Source organism: Serinus canaria, chromosome 22 (genome assembly GCF_022539315.1).
Source record: "Serinus canaria isolate serCan28SL12 chromosome 22, serCan2020, whole genome shotgun sequence".
Classification (NCBI taxonomy): Eukaryota; Metazoa; Chordata; class Aves; order Passeriformes; family Fringillidae; genus Serinus; species Serinus canaria.
In genome coordinates this window covers 1,060,658-1,078,478 of record NC_066335.1, presented here as the reverse complement: position 1 = coordinate 1,078,478, position 17,821 = coordinate 1,060,658, and the positions used below count along the sequence as shown (strand labels likewise).

Sequence of the window (17,821 nt, the reverse complement as noted above, 5' to 3'; positions counted from 1 at the left end):
ATCTTGGAGAATTTTCCTCAAAAAAAATTCCAAGGGGGTCACTTGAGGGGGGTCATTCCTGCCATGACCCCATAATCCCACCCCCCCTGGGAATTCCTGCATTTTCCATAAAAACCTTGGGAGATTTTTTCCTTTAAAATCTCGGAGACGTTTCCTTAAAAATTTCCTTGAAATTCCTGCGTTTTCCTTCGAAATCTCGGGGTGGTTTTGGCCGCCCTAAATCCCCCCTTGGGGTTTTTTTGGTGGGGTTTTTTTGGGGTCAGGGCGTGGCTGACCCCATTGTCCCCCCCCCTCCCCAGGTGTCCTGCTGGCCGCGTGCCACGCCCTGGACAACAGCACGGCCGGCCGGAGCGGTGAGTGCCCAGCGGGAATTTGGGGGGATTTTGGGGGGATTTTGGGGTTTTCTGGTGTCCCACCCCTCCCCTTGATGGGGCCTTGGGTGGGATCCTGGGCCTGATCTCCGAGGGGAAAACCGGGAAGGGGTTCCTGCTCCGAAAAAAGGGGTTCTGGTCCCAAAAAAAAGGGGTTCTGGCCCCAAAAAAAAGGGGTTCTGGTCCCAAAACCAAAGGGGTTCTGGCCCCAAAAATGAAGAGTTTCTGGCCCCCCAAAAAAAAGGGGTTCTGGTCCCAAAAGTGAAGAGTTTCTGGCCCCAAAAGTGAAGAGTTTCTGGCCCCAAAAGGAAAGGGTTTGTCCCCAAAATAAAAGGTTTTCCCTACAAGGAGAGGATTTCCAGCCCCCAAGAACCCCTGAAAACCTCCTCAGAGCTGGGGACACGGGGACACCCCAGGGTGGCCCTTCCCAGTGTTGGGGACATGGGGGCATCTCAAGGTGGCCCTTCCCAGCTCTGGGGACACAGGGACACCCCAGGGTGGCCCTTCCCAGTGTTGGGGACATGGGGACACCCCAGGGTGGCTCTTCCCAGTGTTGGGGACACGGGGACACCCCAGGGTGGCTCTTCCCAGTGTTGGGGACACGGGGACATCCCAGGGTGGCTCTTCCCAGCTCTGGGGACATGGGGACACCCCAGGGTGGCTCTTCCCAGTGTTGGGGACATGGGGACACCCCAGGGTGGCCCTTCCCAGTGTTGGGGACATGGGGACACCCCAGGGTGGCCCTTCCCAGTGTTGGGGACATGGGGACATCCCAATCCCAGCCACCCCAAACCTCCTCAGCACTGGGGACACAGGGACGCCCCAGGGTGGCTCTTCCCAGTGTTGGGGACACAGGGGCATCTCAAGGTGGCCCTTCCCAGCTCTGGGGACACGGGGACACCCCGATCCCAGCCCACATCCCAGATTTCCCCCCTCTGGGGCTGCCATCCGTCCCCTGAGGAGCCGGGGGTGGGTCGGAAGTGCCTGGATCCCAAACGATCCCAGCAGGAAATTCCCTCCCGGGGATAATTCAAACCAGGGGGGTTTGGTGGGGCTTAATGGGAAACAGGAGCAGGGCTGGGCTCCCTCCTCCTCCTCCTCTTCCTCCTTCTGAGCTCTTTAGGAAATTCCTGAGGGATTATTGAGGCAGGACCCAGCTGGGATCTTTGGGGTGGCTGCACAGAGATCCCGAAATAAACCCTAAAGCAGCTCTGCTCGCCCTTGGGGAAGGGAAAATCCCTTTTTGGGTGGGAAATCTCCCTTTTTGGGTGGGAAATCTCCCTTTTTGGGATGGGTAATCTCTTGTGGAGATGGGACCTTTCCCTTTTGGGATGGGAAATCTCCTTTTAGGGTGAAAAAAACTCTTTTTGGGGCTGGGACATCTCCCTTTTGGGATGGAGAAAATCTCCTTTTGGGATGGAGAAAATCTCCTTTTGGGGTGGAAAATCTCCTTTTTGGATTGGAAATCTTTTGGGGTGGGAAATGTCCTTTTGGGCTGGGAGATCTTTTGGGATGGGAGATCTTTTGGGATGGAAAATCTTATATTGGGATGGGAAATGTCCTTTTGGGATGGGAAATGTCCTTTTAGGGTGGAAAAAACTCTTTTTGGGGCTGGGACATCCCCCTTTTGGGATGGAGAAAATCTCCTTTTGGGATGGAGAACATCTCCCTTTTGGGATGGAGAAAATCTCCCTTTTGGGATGGAGAACATCTCCCTTTTGGGATGGAGAACATCTCCCTTTTGGGATGGAGAAAATCCCCCTTTTGGGATGGAGAACATCTCCTTTTGGGGTTGAAAATCTCCTTTTTGGGGTGGGAAAAGCTCCTTTTGGGGTGGGAAGGAGCCCAGCCCCGTGTCCCTCCTGTCCCCCTGAGGCTGCTGCCACCCCTTCCCCCGGGGGCTGTGGGGCAGGGGCCGCTCCCCCATTTTTTGGGATTTCCCCAAAATCCCCTTTTTCCCCCCAAAATCCCCTTTTTCCCGCCGGTTTCTCGGGCAGCTCCGGTGGCGGCGGCGGTGAGGTCGCACTTCAACGAGTGCCCCGACTCGCACCGGCAGTTCTGCTTCCACGGCACCTGCCGCTTCCTGGTGCAGGAGGAGAAACCCGCCTGCGTGTGAGTGCCCCAATCCCTCATCCTGGAAGTGTGGGGGCAGGAGAGACCCACCTGAGTGTGAGTGCCTAAATCCCCTCATCCCGAAATTCTGGGGGCAGGAGAGACCTGAGTGGGAGTGCCCAAATCCCCTCATCCTGAAACTGTGGGGTCAGGAGAGACCCACCTGAGTGTGAGTGCCCCAATCCCCTCATCCTGAAACTGTGGGGTCAGGAGAGACCCACCTGAGTGTGAGTGCCTAAATCCCCTCATCCTGGAACTGTAGGGTCAGGAGAGACCCACCTGAGTGTGAGTGCCTAAATCCCCTCATCCTGGAAGTGTAGGGTCAGGAGAGACCCACCTGAGTGTGAGTGCCCCAATCCCCTCATCCTGAAATTGTAGGGTCAGGAGAGACCCACCTGAGTGTGAGTGCCCAAATCCCCTAACCCTGGAAGTGTGGGGTTAGGATAGACCTGAGTGTGAGTGCCCAAATCCCTGAGAAACCCCAAAACTGTGGGGGAAGGAGAGACCCACCTGAGTGTGAGTGCCTAAATCCCCTCATCCTGGAAGTGTGGGGGCAGGAGAGACCTGAGTGGGAGTGCCCCAAATCCCTGAGAAACCCCAAAACTGTGGGGGAAGGAGAGACCCACCTGAGTGTGAGTGCCCAAATCCCCTAATCCCAAAACTGTGGGGTTAGGATAGACCTGAGTGTGAGTGCCCCAATCCCTGAGAAACCCCAAAACTGTGGGGTTAGGATAGACCTGTGTGTGAGTGCCCCAATCCCCTCATCCCGAAACTCTGGGTTTGGTGTCCCAGTGATCCCCAAATTCAGGGTTTGGTGTCCTGGCGATCCCAAAACTCCAGGCTGACCTGCCCTGTGTCCCTGTGTGTCCCCAGGTGTCCCCAGGTGTCCCCAGATGTCACTCGAGGTACATGGGGACACTCTGACCTGCCCTGTGTGTCCCCAGGTGTCACTCGGGGTGTGTGGGGGCACTCTGACGGGCTCTGTGTCCCTGTGTGTCCCCAGGTGTCACTCGGGCTATGTGGGGACACGCTGTGAGCACGCTGACCTGCTGGCCGTGGTGGCAGCCACCCAGAAGAAGCAGACCATCACCGCCCTGCTTGTGGTGGCCGTGGTGGCCTCGGCCCTGCTCGTCACCGTCTGCGTCCTGGTCCAGTGAGTGCCACCGGGGAATTCCTGGGGACAGCCCGGGACAAGGGACCCCGGCCCTGTCCCCATTCCCTGTCCCCATTCCTGACCCTGTCACCATCCCTGTGTCCCCATTCCCTGTCCCTGTCCCCATTCCCTGACCCTGTCCCCCATTCCTGTCCCCATCCCTGACCCTGTCCCTGTCCCCATTCCCTGTCCCCATTCCTGACCCTGTCACCATCCCTGTGTCCCCATTCCCTGTCCCTGTCCCCATTCCCTGTCCCCATCCCTGACCCTGTCCCTGTCCCCATTCCCGGTCCCCATTCCCATCCCTGTCCCCATTCCCTGTCCCTGTCCCCATTCCCTGTCCCCATTCCCGGTCCCATTCCCGGTCCCTGTCCCCATTCCCTGTCCCCATTCCTGACCCTGTCACCATCCCTGTGTCCCCATTCCCTGTCCCTGTCCCCATTCCCTGACCCTGTCCCCCATTCCTGTCCCCATCCCTGTGTCCTTGTCCCTGTCCCTGACCCCATCTCTGACCCAATTCCTGTCCCCATTCCCTGTCCTTGTGTCCCCATTCCCTGTCCCCATTCCCTGTGTGCCCTGTCCCTGTCCCCATTCACATTCCCTGTGTCCCCATGTCTGTGTCCCTGTCCCAGTCCCCATGTCCCTGTCCCATCCCTGTCCCTGTCCCCATGTCCCTGTTGCTGTTCCCATATCCCTGTCCCCATGTCCCTGTCCCATCCCTGTCCCTGTTGCTGTCCCCAGCTGCTGTCGCCTGCGGAAGCGCTGGCCCTGTCCCTGTCCCTGTCCCTGTCCCGGCTGGTGCCGCGAGCCCGGAGCCGGCCCCGAGAAACCGGGGGGGCTGCTCAAGGGGGGAGCGTCCTGCTGCCACAGCGAGACAGGTGAGGGACACCTGGGGACACCTGGGGACACCTGGGACAGGGGAGGGACACCTGGGGACATCCATGGGACGCCTGGGACATCCGGGGTGGGGGACATGTCCTGCTGCCACAACGAGACAGGGGTGGGACACCTGGGACACCTGGGACAGGGGAGGGACACCTGGGACACCTGGGACAGGTGAGGGACACCTGGGGACACAGGGGACACCTGGGGGTGACAGGAGGAGCCAAGGGGGGCTGCTCAAGGGGGGAGCGTCCTGCTGCCACAGCGAGACAGGTGAGGGACACCTGGGGACACCTGGGGACACCTGGGACAGGTGAGGGACACCTGGGGGACACCTGGGGACACCTGGGGGACACCCGGGACAGGTGAGGGACACCTGGGGACACAGGGGACACCTGGGGGTGACAGGAGGAGCCAAGGGGGGCTGCTCAAGGGGGGAGCGTCCTGCTGCCACAGCGAGACAGGTGAGGGACACCGGGGACACCTGGGGACACCTGGGACAGGGGAGGGACACCTGGGACACCTGGGACAGGTGAGGGACACCTGGGGACACCTGGGACACCTGGGACAGGTGAGGGACACCTGGGGACACCTGGGACAGGGGAGGGACACCTGGGGACATCCATGGGACGCCTGGGACATCCGGGGTGGGGGACATGTCCTGCTGCCACAGCGAGACAGGTGGGGGACACCTGGGACAGGTGACGGACATAGGGGACAGGTGACGGACATAGGGGACAGGGGAGGGACACCTGGGGACACCTGGGACAGGTGAGGGGACACAGGGGACAGGGGAGGGACACCTGGGTACACCTGGGGACACCTGGGACAGGTGAGGGACATAGGGGACAGGGGAGGGACACCTGGGGACACCTGGGGACACCTGGGACAGGTGAGGGGACACAGGGGCAGGTGAGGGGACACAGGGGCAGGGGACACCCTGGTCTGTAACCGCTGCCATTCCCGTCCCCACAGGTGTGTGACAGACCCGGGACCACCTGGGGACACCTGGGGACCCCCAGGACGGTCCCCTCCCCCCTCGGATCCCTTTTGGGGCGTTTTCCCCTTTTCCCGCCGTTTCCCTGGGTTCTCCCTGGACTTTTGGGTCGTTTGCCCGGGGACTTTTCAACCCCAAATCTTTGGGATTTTAACCCAAACCCCCGCCAGGATGGGGATTTATTTTTCTACAGGAAAAAAAACCAAAAAAAAAAAAAACAAAAAACCCCCAAATCCGGCTCAATTTTGGGGACAAATCCCAGCTTTTTATTAATAATAAATGAATTTAAATCCCAGGAAACCTCCTCAGGCTGGAGGCACAGCCTTAATTCCCCCTTAGTAACCAGCCCAGAGCTTTTCCCTCTGTTTTTGGGGTTGTTTTTGGGGTTGTTTTGGGGTTTTTGGGGTGGTTTTTTTTTTTTTAAAGTCATGGTTACTCTCATGTCTTCTGTATATGTTGCACTGAAAGTTAATATTTAATGTTTTAATTTATTTCGCCTGGTTTAAATTAATTTTGATTCCTATAAAGATGTTCTTGTCACCACCTGGTCTTGGGGTTTTGATTTCTTTTTTTCCTCATCCTAAAAACCTCGTTTAGTAATTTAACTGATGTAAATTTATTCATTTTTTTTTTCCCAAAAATTCGTGGTTTGGGGTTTTTTTGAGGGGAGTATTTGGGAAGGAGATGCTGAATCCCACAGCTGGGAGTGGGGGAATATTCCCAGGGATGGTTGAGCCCCAAATTCCCAAATTTTCATCCCAAATTTTCAAGCCCTGGTGCCCCAATGATGAACTCAGCCCCGTTTTCCCATCATTTCATCCCAAATTTTTGCAGCCCGGTTTTGGGATCAGCCCCAAATTCCCAAATTTTCATCCCAAATTTTCAAGCCCCGATGCCCCAGTTTTGGTCCCATTCTGGGGCAGGTTCGGGGCCGTTTTGGGGCAATTCCCGGCAGTTTTGGGGTGATCCCGGCAGTTTTGGGGTGGTCCTGGAGGTTTTGGGGTGATCCTGGAGGTTTTGGGGCAATTCCCCTCAGGTTTGGGGTTTCCCAAGGGTTTTGGGGCCGGTTTGGAATGACTCTCATTGGTTTTGGGGCAATTCCTGGCAGTTTTGGGGTCATTTTCATCCAGTTTGGGGCTTTTTGGTTTCCCAGCAGTTTTGGGGTGGTTCCCGTTTGTTTTGGGGCCGTTCCTGGCAGGATTGGGGCAGTTTTGGGGCGGTTTTGGGGCGGTTTTGGGGCAGTTTTGGAGCAGTTTTGGGGCGGTTTTGGGGCGGTTTTGGGGCGGTTTTGGGGCAGGTTTGGGGCGGTTTTGGGGCAGGTTTGGGGCAGTTTTGGGGCGGTTTTGGGGCAGTTTTGGGGCGCTCCCCGACAGGTTTGGTTCTCTCCCAAATGGTTCTGACACCAAAAAAAAAGGTTCTTAACCCAAAAGCCGGGTCCTGACCCCAAAAAGAGAGTTCTGACCCCACCAGGGATGTCCCCACCATCGATGTCCCCGGTGTCACTTGGGGCGCAGGTAGAAGGCGGTGGTGGCACCACGGATGTCCCCACCACGAATGTCCCCACCATGGATGTCCCCACCATGGATGTCCCCAGTGTCACTTGCGGCACAGGTAGAAAGCGGTGGTGGCACCAGGGATGTCCCCAGTCCCAGGTGTCCCTGGTGTCACTTGCGGCGCAGGTAGAAGGCAGTGGTGGCACCAGGGATGTCCCCACCATGGATGTCCCCAGTGTCACTTGCAGCACAGGTAGAAAGCGGTGGTGGCACCAAGGTTGTCCCCAACCCTAGGTGTCCCCGGTGTCACTTGCGGCGCAGGTAGAAGGCGGTGGTGGCACCACGGATGTCCCCACCATGGGTGTCCCCGGTGTCACTTGCGGCGCAGGTAGAAGGCGGTGGTGGCACTGGGGAATGTCCCATCAGGGATGTCCCCGGTGTCACTTGCAGTGCAGGAGAAGGCGGTGGTGGCAGTGGTGGCACCAGGGATGTCCCCAGTCCCAGGTGTCCCTGGTGTCACTTGCGGCGCAGGTAGAAGGCAGTGGTGGCACCAGGGATGTCCCCGGTGTCACTTGCGGCGCAGGTAGAAGGCAGTGGTGGCACCAGGGATGTCCCCACCATGGATGTCCCCGGTGTCACTTGCGGCGCAGGTAGAAGGCGGTGGTGGCACCAAGGATGTCCCCATCAGGGATGTCCCCGGTGTCACTTGTGGCGCAGGTAGAAGGCGGTGGTGGCACCACGGATGTCCCCAGTCCCAGATGTCCCCGGTGTCACTTGCGGCGCAGGTAGAAGGCGGTGGTGGCACCAGGGATGTCCCCAGTCCCAGGTGTCCCCGGTGTCACTTGCGGCGCAGGTAGAAGGCGGTGGCCCCGGGGGGCGGTGCCAGGGCCAGCGCCTCGCCCGGGCCCGTGGCCGTGCTGAGGAAGAGCCCGGGGAAGGCGGCGGCCTCGAAGGTGTGCGTGGAGCCCCCGAAGGTCTTGTAGAAGGTGAAGGGCGTGGCCCTGTCCTTGTCACCCGAGAACAGCTCCAGCAGCCCCACGTCCTGCCGGGCAGGGGACGGAAAATGGTGGCACCAAATGGTGACAGCACCGGCACGGGGGGCAGCCGTGGCTTGGTGGTGTCACCTCAGGGAACAACCACCTCCAGGTGTCCCCACCTCCAGGTGTCCCCATCTCCAGGTGTCCCCACCTCCAGGTGACACCACATCCAGGAACCCACGCTGACCCAATTTCCAGGTGACCCCACCTCAAGGTGACCCCATGCCCAGGTGTCCCCATCTCCAGGTGTCCCCATCTCCAGGTGTCCCCACCTCCAGGTGACACCACCTCCAGGTGTCCCCACCTCCAGGTGACACCATCTCCAGGTGTCCCCATCTCAAGGTGTCCCCATCTCCAGGTGACCCCATCTTCAGGTGACCCCGTGCCCCGGTGTCCCCAACTCCAGGTGACCCCATCTCAAGGTGTCCCCATGCCCAGGTGACCCCACCTCAAGGAACCTCCATCCTCTGATGACAATAACATCGGGACCACACCCCCAGGTGACCACACCCCCAGGTGACCACACCCCCAGGTGACCACACCCCCAGGTGATGCCATCATTAGGTGACCCCACCCTGGGGAATCCCCACTTCCTGGTGACCCCGCCTGCAGGTGCCACCGCTTTGGGATGACGCCACCTTGGGGTGCCCCACCTTGGGCTGACCCAGCCCTGGGTGCCCTCACCTTGGGTCACCCACCTTGAGCTGTGTCATTTTTGGGTCCCCACCCGCCCAGGGTGTCCCCACTTTGAGCTGACCCACCTTGACTGTCCCACCTTGGGTTGTCCCACCTTTGTGTCCCCACTGCCCCACACTGGGTTACCCCTCTGTCACCCACGTGTCACCCCCAACCCCCATGTGCCACCCCGGTGTCCCCCGTGTCACCCCCAGCCCCCTGTGCCACCCCCGTGTCCCCTGTGCCACCCCGGTGTCCCCCATGTCACCCCCAGCCCCCTGTGCCACCCCCAGCCCCCTGTGCCACCCCGGTGTCTCCGTGTCACCTCCAGGCTCAGCTGTGGCTCGGGGCCGGTGCCACAGGACAGGGCGCGGGTGCCACCGCGGATGCCCACGATGAGGGGACAGCGCCGGCGCTCCAGGTGCCGGTTGGGGACAACGCTGATGGGCTCTGTGGGACACGGGCGTGTCACCACTGTGCCCCAGGGTGTCACCCAGGGATTGTCACCACTGTCCTCCCAGAGGGACACCCATGGATTGTCGCCCCTGTCACCCCAGAGGGACACTCATGGGCAGTGTCACTCATGGATTGTCACCCCTCTCCTCCCAGGGTGTCACCCATGGATTGTCACCTCTGTCCACCCCCCAGGTGTCACCCATGGAGTGTCACCCCTGTCCTCCCAGGGTGTCACCCATGGAGTGTCACCCCTGTCCACCCCCCAGGTGTCACCCATGGATTGTCACCTCTGTCCACCCCCCAGGTGTCACCCATGGATTGTCACCCCTGTCCTCCCAGGGTGTCACCCATGGATTGTCACCTCTGTAAACCCCAGGTGTCACCCATGGAGTGTCATCCCTGTAACCCCTAGGGTGTCACCTGTGGATTGTCACCCTTGTAACCCCCAGGGTGTCACCCATGGAGTGTCACCCCTGTCCTCCCAGGGTGTCACCCATGGATTGTCACCTCTGTAAACCCCAGGTGTCACCCATGGAGTGTCATCCCTGTAACCCCCAGGGTGTCACCTGTGGATTGTCACCCTTGTAACCCCCAGGGTGTCACCCATGGAGTGTCACCCCTGTCCTCCCAGGGTGTCACCCATGGAGTGTCACCTCTGTCCACCCCCCAGGTGTCACCCATGGATTGTCACCCCTGTCCTCCCTGAGGGACATCCATGGATTGTCACCCCTGTGCCCCCCTCAGGTGTCACCCATGCAGTGTCACCGCTGTCCCCAGGTGTCACCCACCTTCCTGGGCGGCGTTGGCCCCCTGCAGGCTGGTGGCCACCAGGTGGCCGTCGCGCAGGCACAGCCCCTGCTGCTCCGTGTCCCGCAGCCAGTAGTGGTAGGGCTGGGCCACCGGGCGAGCCTCCGTGGAGGCCGCTGTCACCACTGGGGACACGGGGACAGCGGGACAAACAGGTGGGACATGGGGACGGACAGGTAAGGATGTGGGACGTGGGGATGTACAGGGATGTGGGGACATCATGGGGACATGGGGAGGGACAGGTGGGGACACGGGGACATGGGGATGTAGGGACATCACAGGGACACGAGGATATGGGGACATGGGGACAAACAGGTGGGGACACATGGACATGGGACGTGGGGGCATCACAGGGACATGGGGATGTGGGGACATGGGGACACACAGTCGCAGGGACATGGGGAGGGGACACAGGGCAATGTGGGGACATGGGGATAGACAGGTCCAGACATGGGGACAGGGGGGACACGGGCATCGTGGCTGGGGGGACACAGGGACAGCAGGGCCTGTGGGTACCACAGTGACATGGGGACAGGGACACGGGGACATTTGAACAGGGATGGGCACTGGGACATGGGGACAGGGACAAGGGGACATTTGAACAGGGATGGGCACTGGGACATGGGGACAGGGACACGGGGACATTTGAACAGGGATGGGCACTGGGACATGGGGACAGGGACACGGGGACATTTGAGCAGAGATGGGCACTGGGACATGGGGACAGGGACACGGGGACATTTGAGCAGAGATGGGCACTGGGACATGGGGACAGGGACACGGGGACATTTGAACAGGGATGGGCACTGGGACATGGGGACAGGGACACGGGGACATTTGAGCAGAGATGGGCACTGGGACATGGGGACAGGGACACGGGGACATTTGAACAGGGATGGGCACTGGGACATGGGGACAGGGACACGGGGACATTTGAACAGGGATGGGCACTGGGACATGGGGACAGGGACACGGGGACATTTGAACAGGGATGGGCACTGGGACATGGGGACAGGGACACGGGGACATCTGCACCCACCTTTCCCCAGGAAGTCCTCGAACAAGGCCACCATGTCGGGGTCGATGACACCCTCGTCCCTGTCCCCGCTCTCTGCCATGACCTCCGGGTGTCCCTTGGGTGTCCCTCTGCTGGGACAGAGGGGTCAGGGCAGGTGACACCAGGGAGGGGGGATGTGACACTCCCCAGCACGAGGGGGGGGACTGTGCTGTCCCCACGCTGTCCCCACCCTGTCCCCACACTGTCCCCGCTCACCTGAGGGCAGCTCTGGATGTGCGTGACATGGCTGGGCCTGTGGAGAGGGTGGCACAGGTGGCACAGGTGCCAGTAGGATTGTCCCCGAGCTTGTCCCCGTCCCCAGCAGCACCTGCAGGTGTGTCACCTCCCGGGATCCTGTCCCGTGTCCTGCGGGCCGTGTCCCCGCGGGTGACAGTGGCTTTATAGAGCCGGGCGGGGCGGGGACAGGGCCCGCCCCGGTAATTGGCGGGTGAGTGACAGTGACACCGAGCGATGGCGAAATGCCACCTGGTGCCAGCATCCCCAGTGATGCCCGCGGTCACCCTGATGGGGATGTCCCCTGTGCCATCCCCTGAGCTGTGTCCCCTGCCCCATGGTGCCATCACCTTGTCACCATCGTCACCATGATTGCTGTCCCCAAGGTGCTGCGATCACTGTCCCCAAACTCCCACGTGCCTGTCCCCAGTGTCCCCTGTGTCCCATCCCCATGTCCCTCATGCTCTGTCCCCAGTGTCCCCAGTGTCCCATCCCCGTGAGTCCCTTGTCCCCAAGGTCTTGTGTGCCTTGTCCCCAAGACCCCATGTGCCTTGTCCCCATGGTCCCACCTCCCCTGTCCCCACGGTGTCCCTGTGTCCTGTCCCCAAATTCCCATGTCCCTTCTCCCTGCTGTCCCCCCACCCCCGTGTGCCCCTCGCTGTCCCCTCGGTGTCCCCCGTGTCGCGTGCCCGCGCTGTCCCCGGGCGGCCCCGCGGGATCCGGGAAGGGGCCGCGTCACCCCCGCCCGGGGACGTCCCGTTCTGTCACCATCGCGTGGGTGGCGCAAGAGCGGCCACTCCGCCGCGGTGACACATCCAGCGGGGCCACCAGCCCCGCCCTGTCCCCGCCGTGCCACCCCTGTGCCACCCGGGTGTCACCCACACTCGGGCACCGCGTGGCCTCGGCATCTCTTTATTCCCGCACCGGCGCCCGGGGAGGATGTCGCTGTCCCCAGGGGGATGTCGCTGTCCCCAAGGGGATGGCACCGCCCCGGGGGGGGTGGCACCACACCGCGGGGGCGGATGTCACCCTCCACAGGGGGATGGCGCTGTCCCCGGGGGGATGGCACAGTCCTGGGGAGGATGTCACCGAGGAGCGAGGATGTCACCATCCCTGGGGTGAGGATGTCGCCATCCTGGGGGGGATGCCACCCTTCCCAGGAAGATGTCACCGTACTGGGGGGAATGCCACCCTCCCCAGCGGGATGTCACCTTCCTGGCGGAGATGTCACCGTGCTGGGGTGATGCCACCCTCCCCAGGAAGATGCCACCACCCTGGGGCTCCGCTGTCCCCGCGCGGGGGCCGGGGGCGCTCAGCAGAGCTGGAAGTAGAAGTCGAGCAGGTGGGAGGTGACATCGCGGGGGCGACAGAGCGCCAGGGGCTGGTGGCCGCGCGGGGACGTGCACAGGAACCAGCCGGGGTGCGCGGCCGACTCGAAGCGCCACAGCCCGTCCCGGTAGGAGCGGAAGAAGCTGAAGGCGGCCCCGCTGTCACCGGCGCGGGGCAGCTCCCGGATGTCCACGTCCTGCGGTGACACCTCCGTGTCACCCGCGGGGACAGAGCCCGGCAGCGCCCGGACACCGTGTGCCATCGCCGTGGTGCGCTGTGGGCACGGCCTGGAATGTCCCCACCCGGCGGTGTCCCACCCCTGAAGTCCCCGTGTCCCCATCCCTGAGGTCCTCGTGTCCCCAGGTGTCCCATCCCCAAAACTTTTGTGTCCCCATCCTCATCACCACCCCACGGTGTCCCCATCTCTTTAGGTGTCCCCATCCCCTTGGTGTCCCCAACCCTTTGGTGTCCCCATCCTCGTGGTGTCCCCAACCCTTTGGTGTCCCCATCCCTTCGATGTCACCATCCCGTGGTGTCCCCAACCCTTTGGCTGTCCCCAACCCTTTGGTGTCCCCATCCCTTCGATGTCACCATCCCTCGGCTGTCCCCATTCCCACGGTGTGCCCATCCCCATCCCTGTGATGTCCCCATCCCCTTGGCATGCCCGTCCATGTCCCCGCGCTGTCTCCCCGCTGTCCCCTCGCTATCCCCTCCCTGTCCCCTGTGCTGTCCCCTCCCTGTCCCCTGTGCTGTCCCCTCCCTGTCCCCCGTGCTGTCCCCTCCCTGTCCCCACCTGCAGCCGCAGCCGGGGCTCTCCGGCGGGGCCGCGCTCGGTGCGGAGGCAGCGGGAGCCGTGCCGGATGCCCAGGATCACCGGCAGCCGCGCGGGCTCCAGGGCTCGGTTGGGCACCCAGAACACCTTCTCTGCAGGTGACACGGGGACCCTCAGCGCGTGTCCCCGCGTCCCCACGCGTGTCCCCGCGCGCGTCCCCGTGTCACCTTCCAGCGCGGCGTTGGCGCCCTGCAGGTGCCCGGCCACCAGCTGGTCATCGCGCAGGTACAGCGACCTCTGGTTCACGTCCCACAGCCTGGTGGGCAAAGCGGGGACAGCGGTGCCACCCCTCGGTGCCACCCCCGTCCCGTGCCACCCCCTCTGTCCCCTGCCACCCCCGGGCTGTCCCTTACCGGTACTGGAACACCTTGGTCTGCAGCGCGGGCGCGTGGCAGAGGGCGAAGCCTTCGGCCTCTGCGCGGAGGAAGAGGAGGGCGAGGCTGAGGGCGGCCACCCGGAGACCCCCGCGCCCCCTGCCCGCGCCCCCCGAGCCTTGGGGACCCCTCCCGGTGGCACCGGCGGTGCCAGGCGCTCCGTGTCCCCACCGGGCCGTGCGCGGGGTCCCCGGGCAGCGCTCACCCATGGGACCCCCGGTTTCTGGGACACCCCCGGCTCTCTGCGACCCCCGGCTCCGGTGCTACCCCCGGTTCCAGCGGGACCCCCGGCTCCGGGCGCTGCGGGCGGCCGAGAGGAAGGGAGGAAGGAAGGAAGAAAGTTGCCGGTGGTGTTGCCACACTCCTGAGAAGGGCGCGCCCCGCCCCGGCCATTGCTCAGCACCCCCGTAGGGTGACAACCGAGGGGACACATGGCGGGAAGGGGGGTGACAGCGGGACACGCCGCGGGGACACCGAGACCCCCGCGGCGGCTGTGCTGGGAATCGAACTCGCAATCTCAGCAGCGAAGGAGCGGCGCCCTCCCCGCTGCGCCACCGCGGCGGCGGGCGCGCATGCGCGCTGCGGGGAGCCGAGGGAAGAGCGCAGGGGCGGCGTGGGGAGCGCTGAGTGGACGCGGGAATTGCGCATGTGCAAAGTGAGGCGCGAAGCCGCGAGGCGCTGGCAGAGCGCTGAGGGCAGCACTGCGCGTGCGCTGAGAGCGCGGCGCGTGCGCGCTGAGCCGGGTGAGGCGCTGGTGCATGCGCAGAGCGCCCCCGGCGGGAAGGCCAGAGGGACCATGGCGGCGCCGTGGGAAGCGCTGAGGGCGGCGATGGCCGCGGTGCTGCTGCTGGGCTGGGGGGCGCACGGGCTCTACTTCCACATCGGAGAAACCGAGAAGCGCTGCTTCATCGAGGAGATCCCCGACGAGACCATGGTCATCGGTGCGGGAGGCGGCGGGGAGCACCGGGAATGGCGGGGGGCGTGAGGGGGGAATGGGAGAGAGCACCGGGAATGGCGGGGGGAGAGGGGTTAACGGGAGAGACCACCGGGAATGGCGGGGGGGTAACGGGAGAGACCACCGGGAATGGCGGGGGGGGGAGCAAACGGGAGAGACCACTGGGCACTTGGCGGGGGGACACACGCACACAGAATTTAGAAGCGGGAGAAACCACTGAGGGCTCGGGGGGGATCAGAGCCCACCGGGCACGGGGGTCGGCTCCGAGCCCGGGTGCCCTCTCGGTGCCAGGCAATTACCGGACACAGCTGTGGGACAAACAGTCCGAGTCCTTCCTGCCCTCCACCCCCGGGCTGGGCATGCACGTGGAGGTCAAGGACCCCGACGGAAAGGTGAGGAGGGTTTGGGCACCTCCTGGGCATGGGGAGGGGTCCCTGGGTATGGGGAAGGGTCCCTTAGCATGGGGAGAGGTCCCTGGGCACTTTCCCCAGGCACGGGGAGGGGTTCCTGGAGGGGGTTTGGGCAGTCCCTGGGCTGTGCCCCAGTGCCCAGGGCAGCGGCAATGTCCCCAGGGGATGCCAGTGGCCGTGCCCGCGGCCCTGACAGTGTCCCCAGGGGATGCCAGTGGCCGTGCCCGCGGCCCTGACAGTGTCCCCAGGGGATGCCAGTGGCCGTGCCCGCGGCCCTGACAGTGTCCCCAGGGGATGCCAGTGGCCGTGCCTGCGGCCCTGACAGTGTCCCCAGGGGATGCCAGTGGCCGTGCCCGCAGCGCTGACAGTGTCCCCCGAGGATGCCAGTGGCCATGCCCGCGGCGCTGACAGTGTCCCCGTTGGCACAGGTGGTGCTGTCACGGCAGTACGGCTCCGAGGGGCGCTTCACGTTCACGTCGCACACGCCGGGCGAGCACCAGATCTGCCTGCACTCCAACTCCACCCGCATGGCGCTGTTCGCCGGGGGCAAGCTGGTAATGCCCTGTGCCAGCCTGGCACAGCCCTGTGCCCACAGCCCGTGCCAGCCCTGGGACAGCCCTCATGCCCGCTCCGCAGTCATGCCATCCCTGGGGACAGCCCTGTGCCAGTGCTGGTGCCAGCCCTGTGCTCTCCCCAAGGCCGTGCCAGCCCTGGTGCCAATGCTGGTGACAGCTGTGTGCCCTCCCTGTGGCTGTGCATTGCTGGCACCATTACTGGTACCATTACTGGTGCCATTGCTGGTGCCACCCCAGTGCCATCCCTGTGCCCTGTCCTGCAGTGGGTGCACCTGGACATCCAGGTGGGCGAGCGCACCAGCTACTCATGGCTGGTGCCATGGTGGTGCCATGGTTGGACAATGGTTGGAGCCATGGTGATGCCATGGTTGGAGCCATGGTTGGTGCCATGGTTGGATGATGGTTGGAGCCATGGTTGGTGCCATGGTTGGATGATGGTTTGGAGCCATGGTGGTGCCATGGTTGGAGCCATGGTTGGAGCCATGGTGGTGCCATGTTTGGATGATGGTTGGAGCCATGGTGGTGCCATGGTTGGATGATGGTTGGAGCCATGGTGGTGCCATGGTTGGATGATGGTTGGAGCCATGGTTGGAGCCATGGTGGTGCCATGGTTGGATGATGGTTTGGAGCCATGGTGGTGCCATGGTTGGATGATGGTTGGAGCCATGGTTGGTGCCATGGTTGGATGATGGTTGGAGCCATGGTGGTGCCATGGTTGGATGATGGTTGGAGCCATGGTGGTGCCATGGTTGGATGATGGTTGGAGCCATGGTGGTGCCATGGTTGGATGATGGTTGGAGCCATGGTTGTTGCCATGATTGGTGCCATGGTTGGAGCCATTGCTGGTGCCATGGTTTGGAGCCATGGTTGGTGCCAGCCCCGTGCCCTCTCCGCAGCGGGTGCACCTGGACATCCAGGTGGGCGAGCACACCAACAACTACCCCGAGATCGCTGCCAAGGACAAGCTGACGGAGCTGCAGCTCCGCGCGCGCCAGCTGCTCGACCAGGTGGAGCAGATCCAGAAGGAGCAGAACTACCAGAGGGTCAGCGGGCACCTTTTGGGGTCAAACCGTGGGGTTTGGGGTCACCACGGGGGTTTTGGGGGGAATTCAGGGGGTTTGGAGGTGAATTTACGGGGTTTCGGTGTAAATCCATGCACGGTTTGGTGAATTTTTGGGGTTTCGGTGTGAATTTTTGGGGTTTTGGGTGGAATTCACAGGGTTTTGGGGTCAATCTTTGGGATTTTGGGGTGAATTCATGGGGTTGAATTCATGGGGTTGAATTCATGGGGTTTTAGGGTCAATCTGTGGGGTTTTGTGGTGGAATTCACAGAGTTTTGGGGTGAATTTATGGGGCTTTGGGATTAACCTGCAGCTTTGGGGTGAACCTGTGCAGTTTTGGTGTAAATCTTTGGGGTTTTGGCGTGGATTTATGGGATTTTGGCGTGGATTTATGGGATTTTAGGATGAATCTTTGGGGTTTTTCCCCCTCAGTACCATGAGGAGCAGTTCTGGGGAGAGCTCCAAGCTGTGGGGTTTTGGGGTGAATCTGTGGGGGTTTGGGTGGGATTCACAGGGGTTTTGGTGTGGATTGGTGGGGTTTTGGGGTGGATTGGTGGGGTTTTGGTGTGGATCTGTGGGGTTTTGGTGTGGATTGGTGGGGTTTTGGGGTGTTGCAGTACCGGGAGGAGCGGTTCCGCATGACCAGCGAGAGCACCAACCAGCGCGTGCTCTGGTGGTCCATCGCCCAGACCGTCATCCTCATCCTCACCGGCCTCTGGCAGATGCGGCACCTCAAGAGCTTCTTCGAGGCCAAGAAACTGGTCTAGCCCCCCAAAACCCCCTCGGGGGGTACCCCAAAACCCACCCTTACCCTGGGGGGTACCCCAAAACTCATCCTCACCCCTATCATGGGGGATCCCACCCACCCTGGGCTGCTGGGGAGGGATCCTGGCTCCCCTCTGGGACCCCAGACCCATCCCACCCACCCTGGGGTGCTCCCTGCGGATTTTGGGGTGCCCTGCCTGCCGTGGCGGGAGCAGAGAGGCGCCACCCCCCAAGGTGTTTTTTTGG

The 17,821-nt window shown here is 62.4% G+C and overlaps 4 protein-coding genes and 1 long non-coding RNA gene across 9 annotated transcripts; 2 read left to right on the top strand and 3 right to left on the bottom strand.

Moving 5' to 3' along the window:
- Positions 1 to 280: 280 nt before the first annotated feature.
- On the top strand, positions 281 to 6,064 carry TGFA (transforming growth factor alpha; the record flags this gene model as incomplete). Its single annotated transcript, XM_050982754.1, has 5 exons — positions 281 to 353; positions 2,369 to 2,483; positions 3,487 to 3,636; positions 4,378 to 4,514; positions 5,494 to 6,064. Coding segments are annotated over 5 exons (483 nt in total), but the record flags the coding sequence as incomplete, so codon positions are not given.
- On the bottom strand, positions 4,519 to 5,359 carry LOC127060369 (uncharacterized). 2 transcript variants are annotated; one of them, XR_007779358.1, is made up of 4 exons: positions 5,211 to 5,359; positions 5,042 to 5,130; positions 4,704 to 4,812; positions 4,519 to 4,565 (listed from the first exon to the last, which is right to left on the bottom strand). It is a non-coding gene; the product is annotated as an uncharacterized LOC127060369 (long non-coding RNA). The 2 variants fall into 2 exon arrangements; XR_007779357.1 differs by having other exon boundaries at positions 4,525 to 4,812.
- Positions 6,065 to 7,656: 1,592 nt separating the features above from the next.
- LOC108964078 (uncharacterized) lies at positions 7,657 to 11,877 on the bottom strand. 2 transcript variants are annotated; one of them, XM_050983005.1, is made up of 5 exons: positions 11,257 to 11,877; positions 11,023 to 11,132; positions 9,965 to 10,108; positions 9,046 to 9,170; positions 7,657 to 8,050 (listed from the first exon to the last, which is right to left on the bottom strand). In XM_050983005.1, the coding sequence occupies exons 1-5, from the start codon at positions 11,619 to 11,621 to the stop codon at positions 7,847 to 7,849; spliced, it is 948 nt and encodes a 315-aa protein (XP_050838962.1). In that variant the 5' UTR covers positions 11,622 to 11,877; the 3' UTR covers positions 7,657 to 7,846. The 2 variants fall into 2 exon arrangements, with proteins under 2 accessions (XP_050838962.1, XP_050838963.1); XM_050983006.1 differs by having other exon boundaries at positions 11,023 to 11,129; positions 11,257 to 11,874.
- A 293-nt stretch (positions 11,878 to 12,170) lies between these two features.
- On the bottom strand, positions 12,171 to 14,138 carry LOC103825260 (interleukin-36 receptor antagonist protein-like). Of its 2 annotated transcripts, XM_050983053.1 has the most exons (5): positions 14,015 to 14,138; positions 13,789 to 13,849; positions 13,603 to 13,691; positions 13,397 to 13,527; positions 12,171 to 12,799 (listed from the first exon to the last, which is right to left on the bottom strand). In XM_050983053.1, the coding sequence occupies exons 1-5, from the start codon at positions 14,016 to 14,018 to the stop codon at positions 12,587 to 12,589; spliced, it is 498 nt and encodes a 165-aa protein (XP_050839010.1). In that variant the 5' UTR covers positions 14,019 to 14,138; the 3' UTR covers positions 12,171 to 12,586. The 2 variants fall into 2 exon arrangements, with proteins under 2 accessions (XP_050839010.1, XP_050839009.1); XM_050983052.1 differs by having other exon boundaries at positions 13,789 to 14,020.
- Positions 14,139 to 14,422: 284 nt separating this feature from the next.
- TMED4 (transmembrane p24 trafficking protein 4) lies at positions 14,423 to 17,806 on the top strand. Of its 2 annotated transcripts, XM_050983051.1 has the most exons (5): positions 14,430 to 14,750; positions 15,056 to 15,156; positions 15,603 to 15,728; positions 16,646 to 16,792; positions 17,428 to 17,806. In XM_050983051.1, the coding sequence occupies exons 1-5, from the start codon at positions 14,456 to 14,458 to the stop codon at positions 17,575 to 17,577; spliced, it is 819 nt and encodes a 272-aa protein (XP_050839008.1). In that variant the 5' UTR covers positions 14,430 to 14,455; the 3' UTR covers positions 17,578 to 17,806. The 2 variants fall into 2 exon arrangements, with proteins under 2 accessions (XP_050839007.1, XP_050839008.1); XM_050983050.1 differs by lacking the exon at positions 17,428 to 17,806 and having other exon boundaries at positions 14,423 to 14,750; positions 16,013 to 16,691.
- The last annotated feature ends 15 nt before the right edge of the window (positions 17,807 to 17,821 follow it).

What these genes read in the sequence shown, in the direction of transcription:
- TMED4 (XM_050983051.1), top strand. Translation starts at nt 14,456, where the DNA reads ATGTGCAAAGTGAGGCGCGAAGCCGCGAGGCGCTGGCAGAGCGCTGAG. An exon ending in CGACGAGACCATGGTCATCG is followed by an intron (nt 14,751 to 15,055) that starts GTGCGGGAGGCG and finishes TCTCGGTGCCAG; the next exon opens with GCAATTACCGGACACAGCTG. An exon ending in TGTTCGCCGGGGGCAAGCTG is followed by an intron (nt 15,729 to 16,645) that starts GTAATGCCCTGT and finishes CCCTCTCCGCAG; the next exon opens with CGGGTGCACCTGGACATCCA.
- LOC108964078 (XM_050983005.1), bottom strand. Translation starts at nt 11,621, where the DNA reads ATGGCACCATGGGGCAGGGGACACAGCTCAGGGGATGGCACAGGGGAC. An exon ending in GGCCAACGCCGCCCAGGAAG is followed by an intron (nt 9,171 to 9,964) that starts GTGGGTGACACC and finishes CGTGTCCCACAG; the next exon opens with AGCCCATCAGCGTTGTCCCC. An exon ending in AGCCACAGCTGAGCCTGGAG is followed by an intron (nt 8,051 to 9,045) that starts GTGACACGGAGA and finishes CCTGCCCGGCAG; the next exon opens with GACGTGGGGCTGCTGGAGCT.
- LOC103825260 (XM_050983052.1), bottom strand. Translation starts at nt 14,018, where the DNA reads ATGGGTGAGCGCTGCCCGGGGACCCCGCGCACGGCCCGGTGGGGACAC. An exon ending in ACCAAGGTGTTCCAGTACCG is followed by an intron (nt 13,692 to 13,788) that starts GTAAGGGACAGC and finishes TTTGCCCACCAG; the next exon opens with GCTGTGGGACGTGAACCAGA. An exon ending in AGCCCCGGCTGCGGCTGCAG is followed by an intron (nt 12,800 to 13,396) that starts GTGGGGACAGGG and finishes GTGTCACCGCAG; the next exon opens with GACGTGGACATCCGGGAGCT.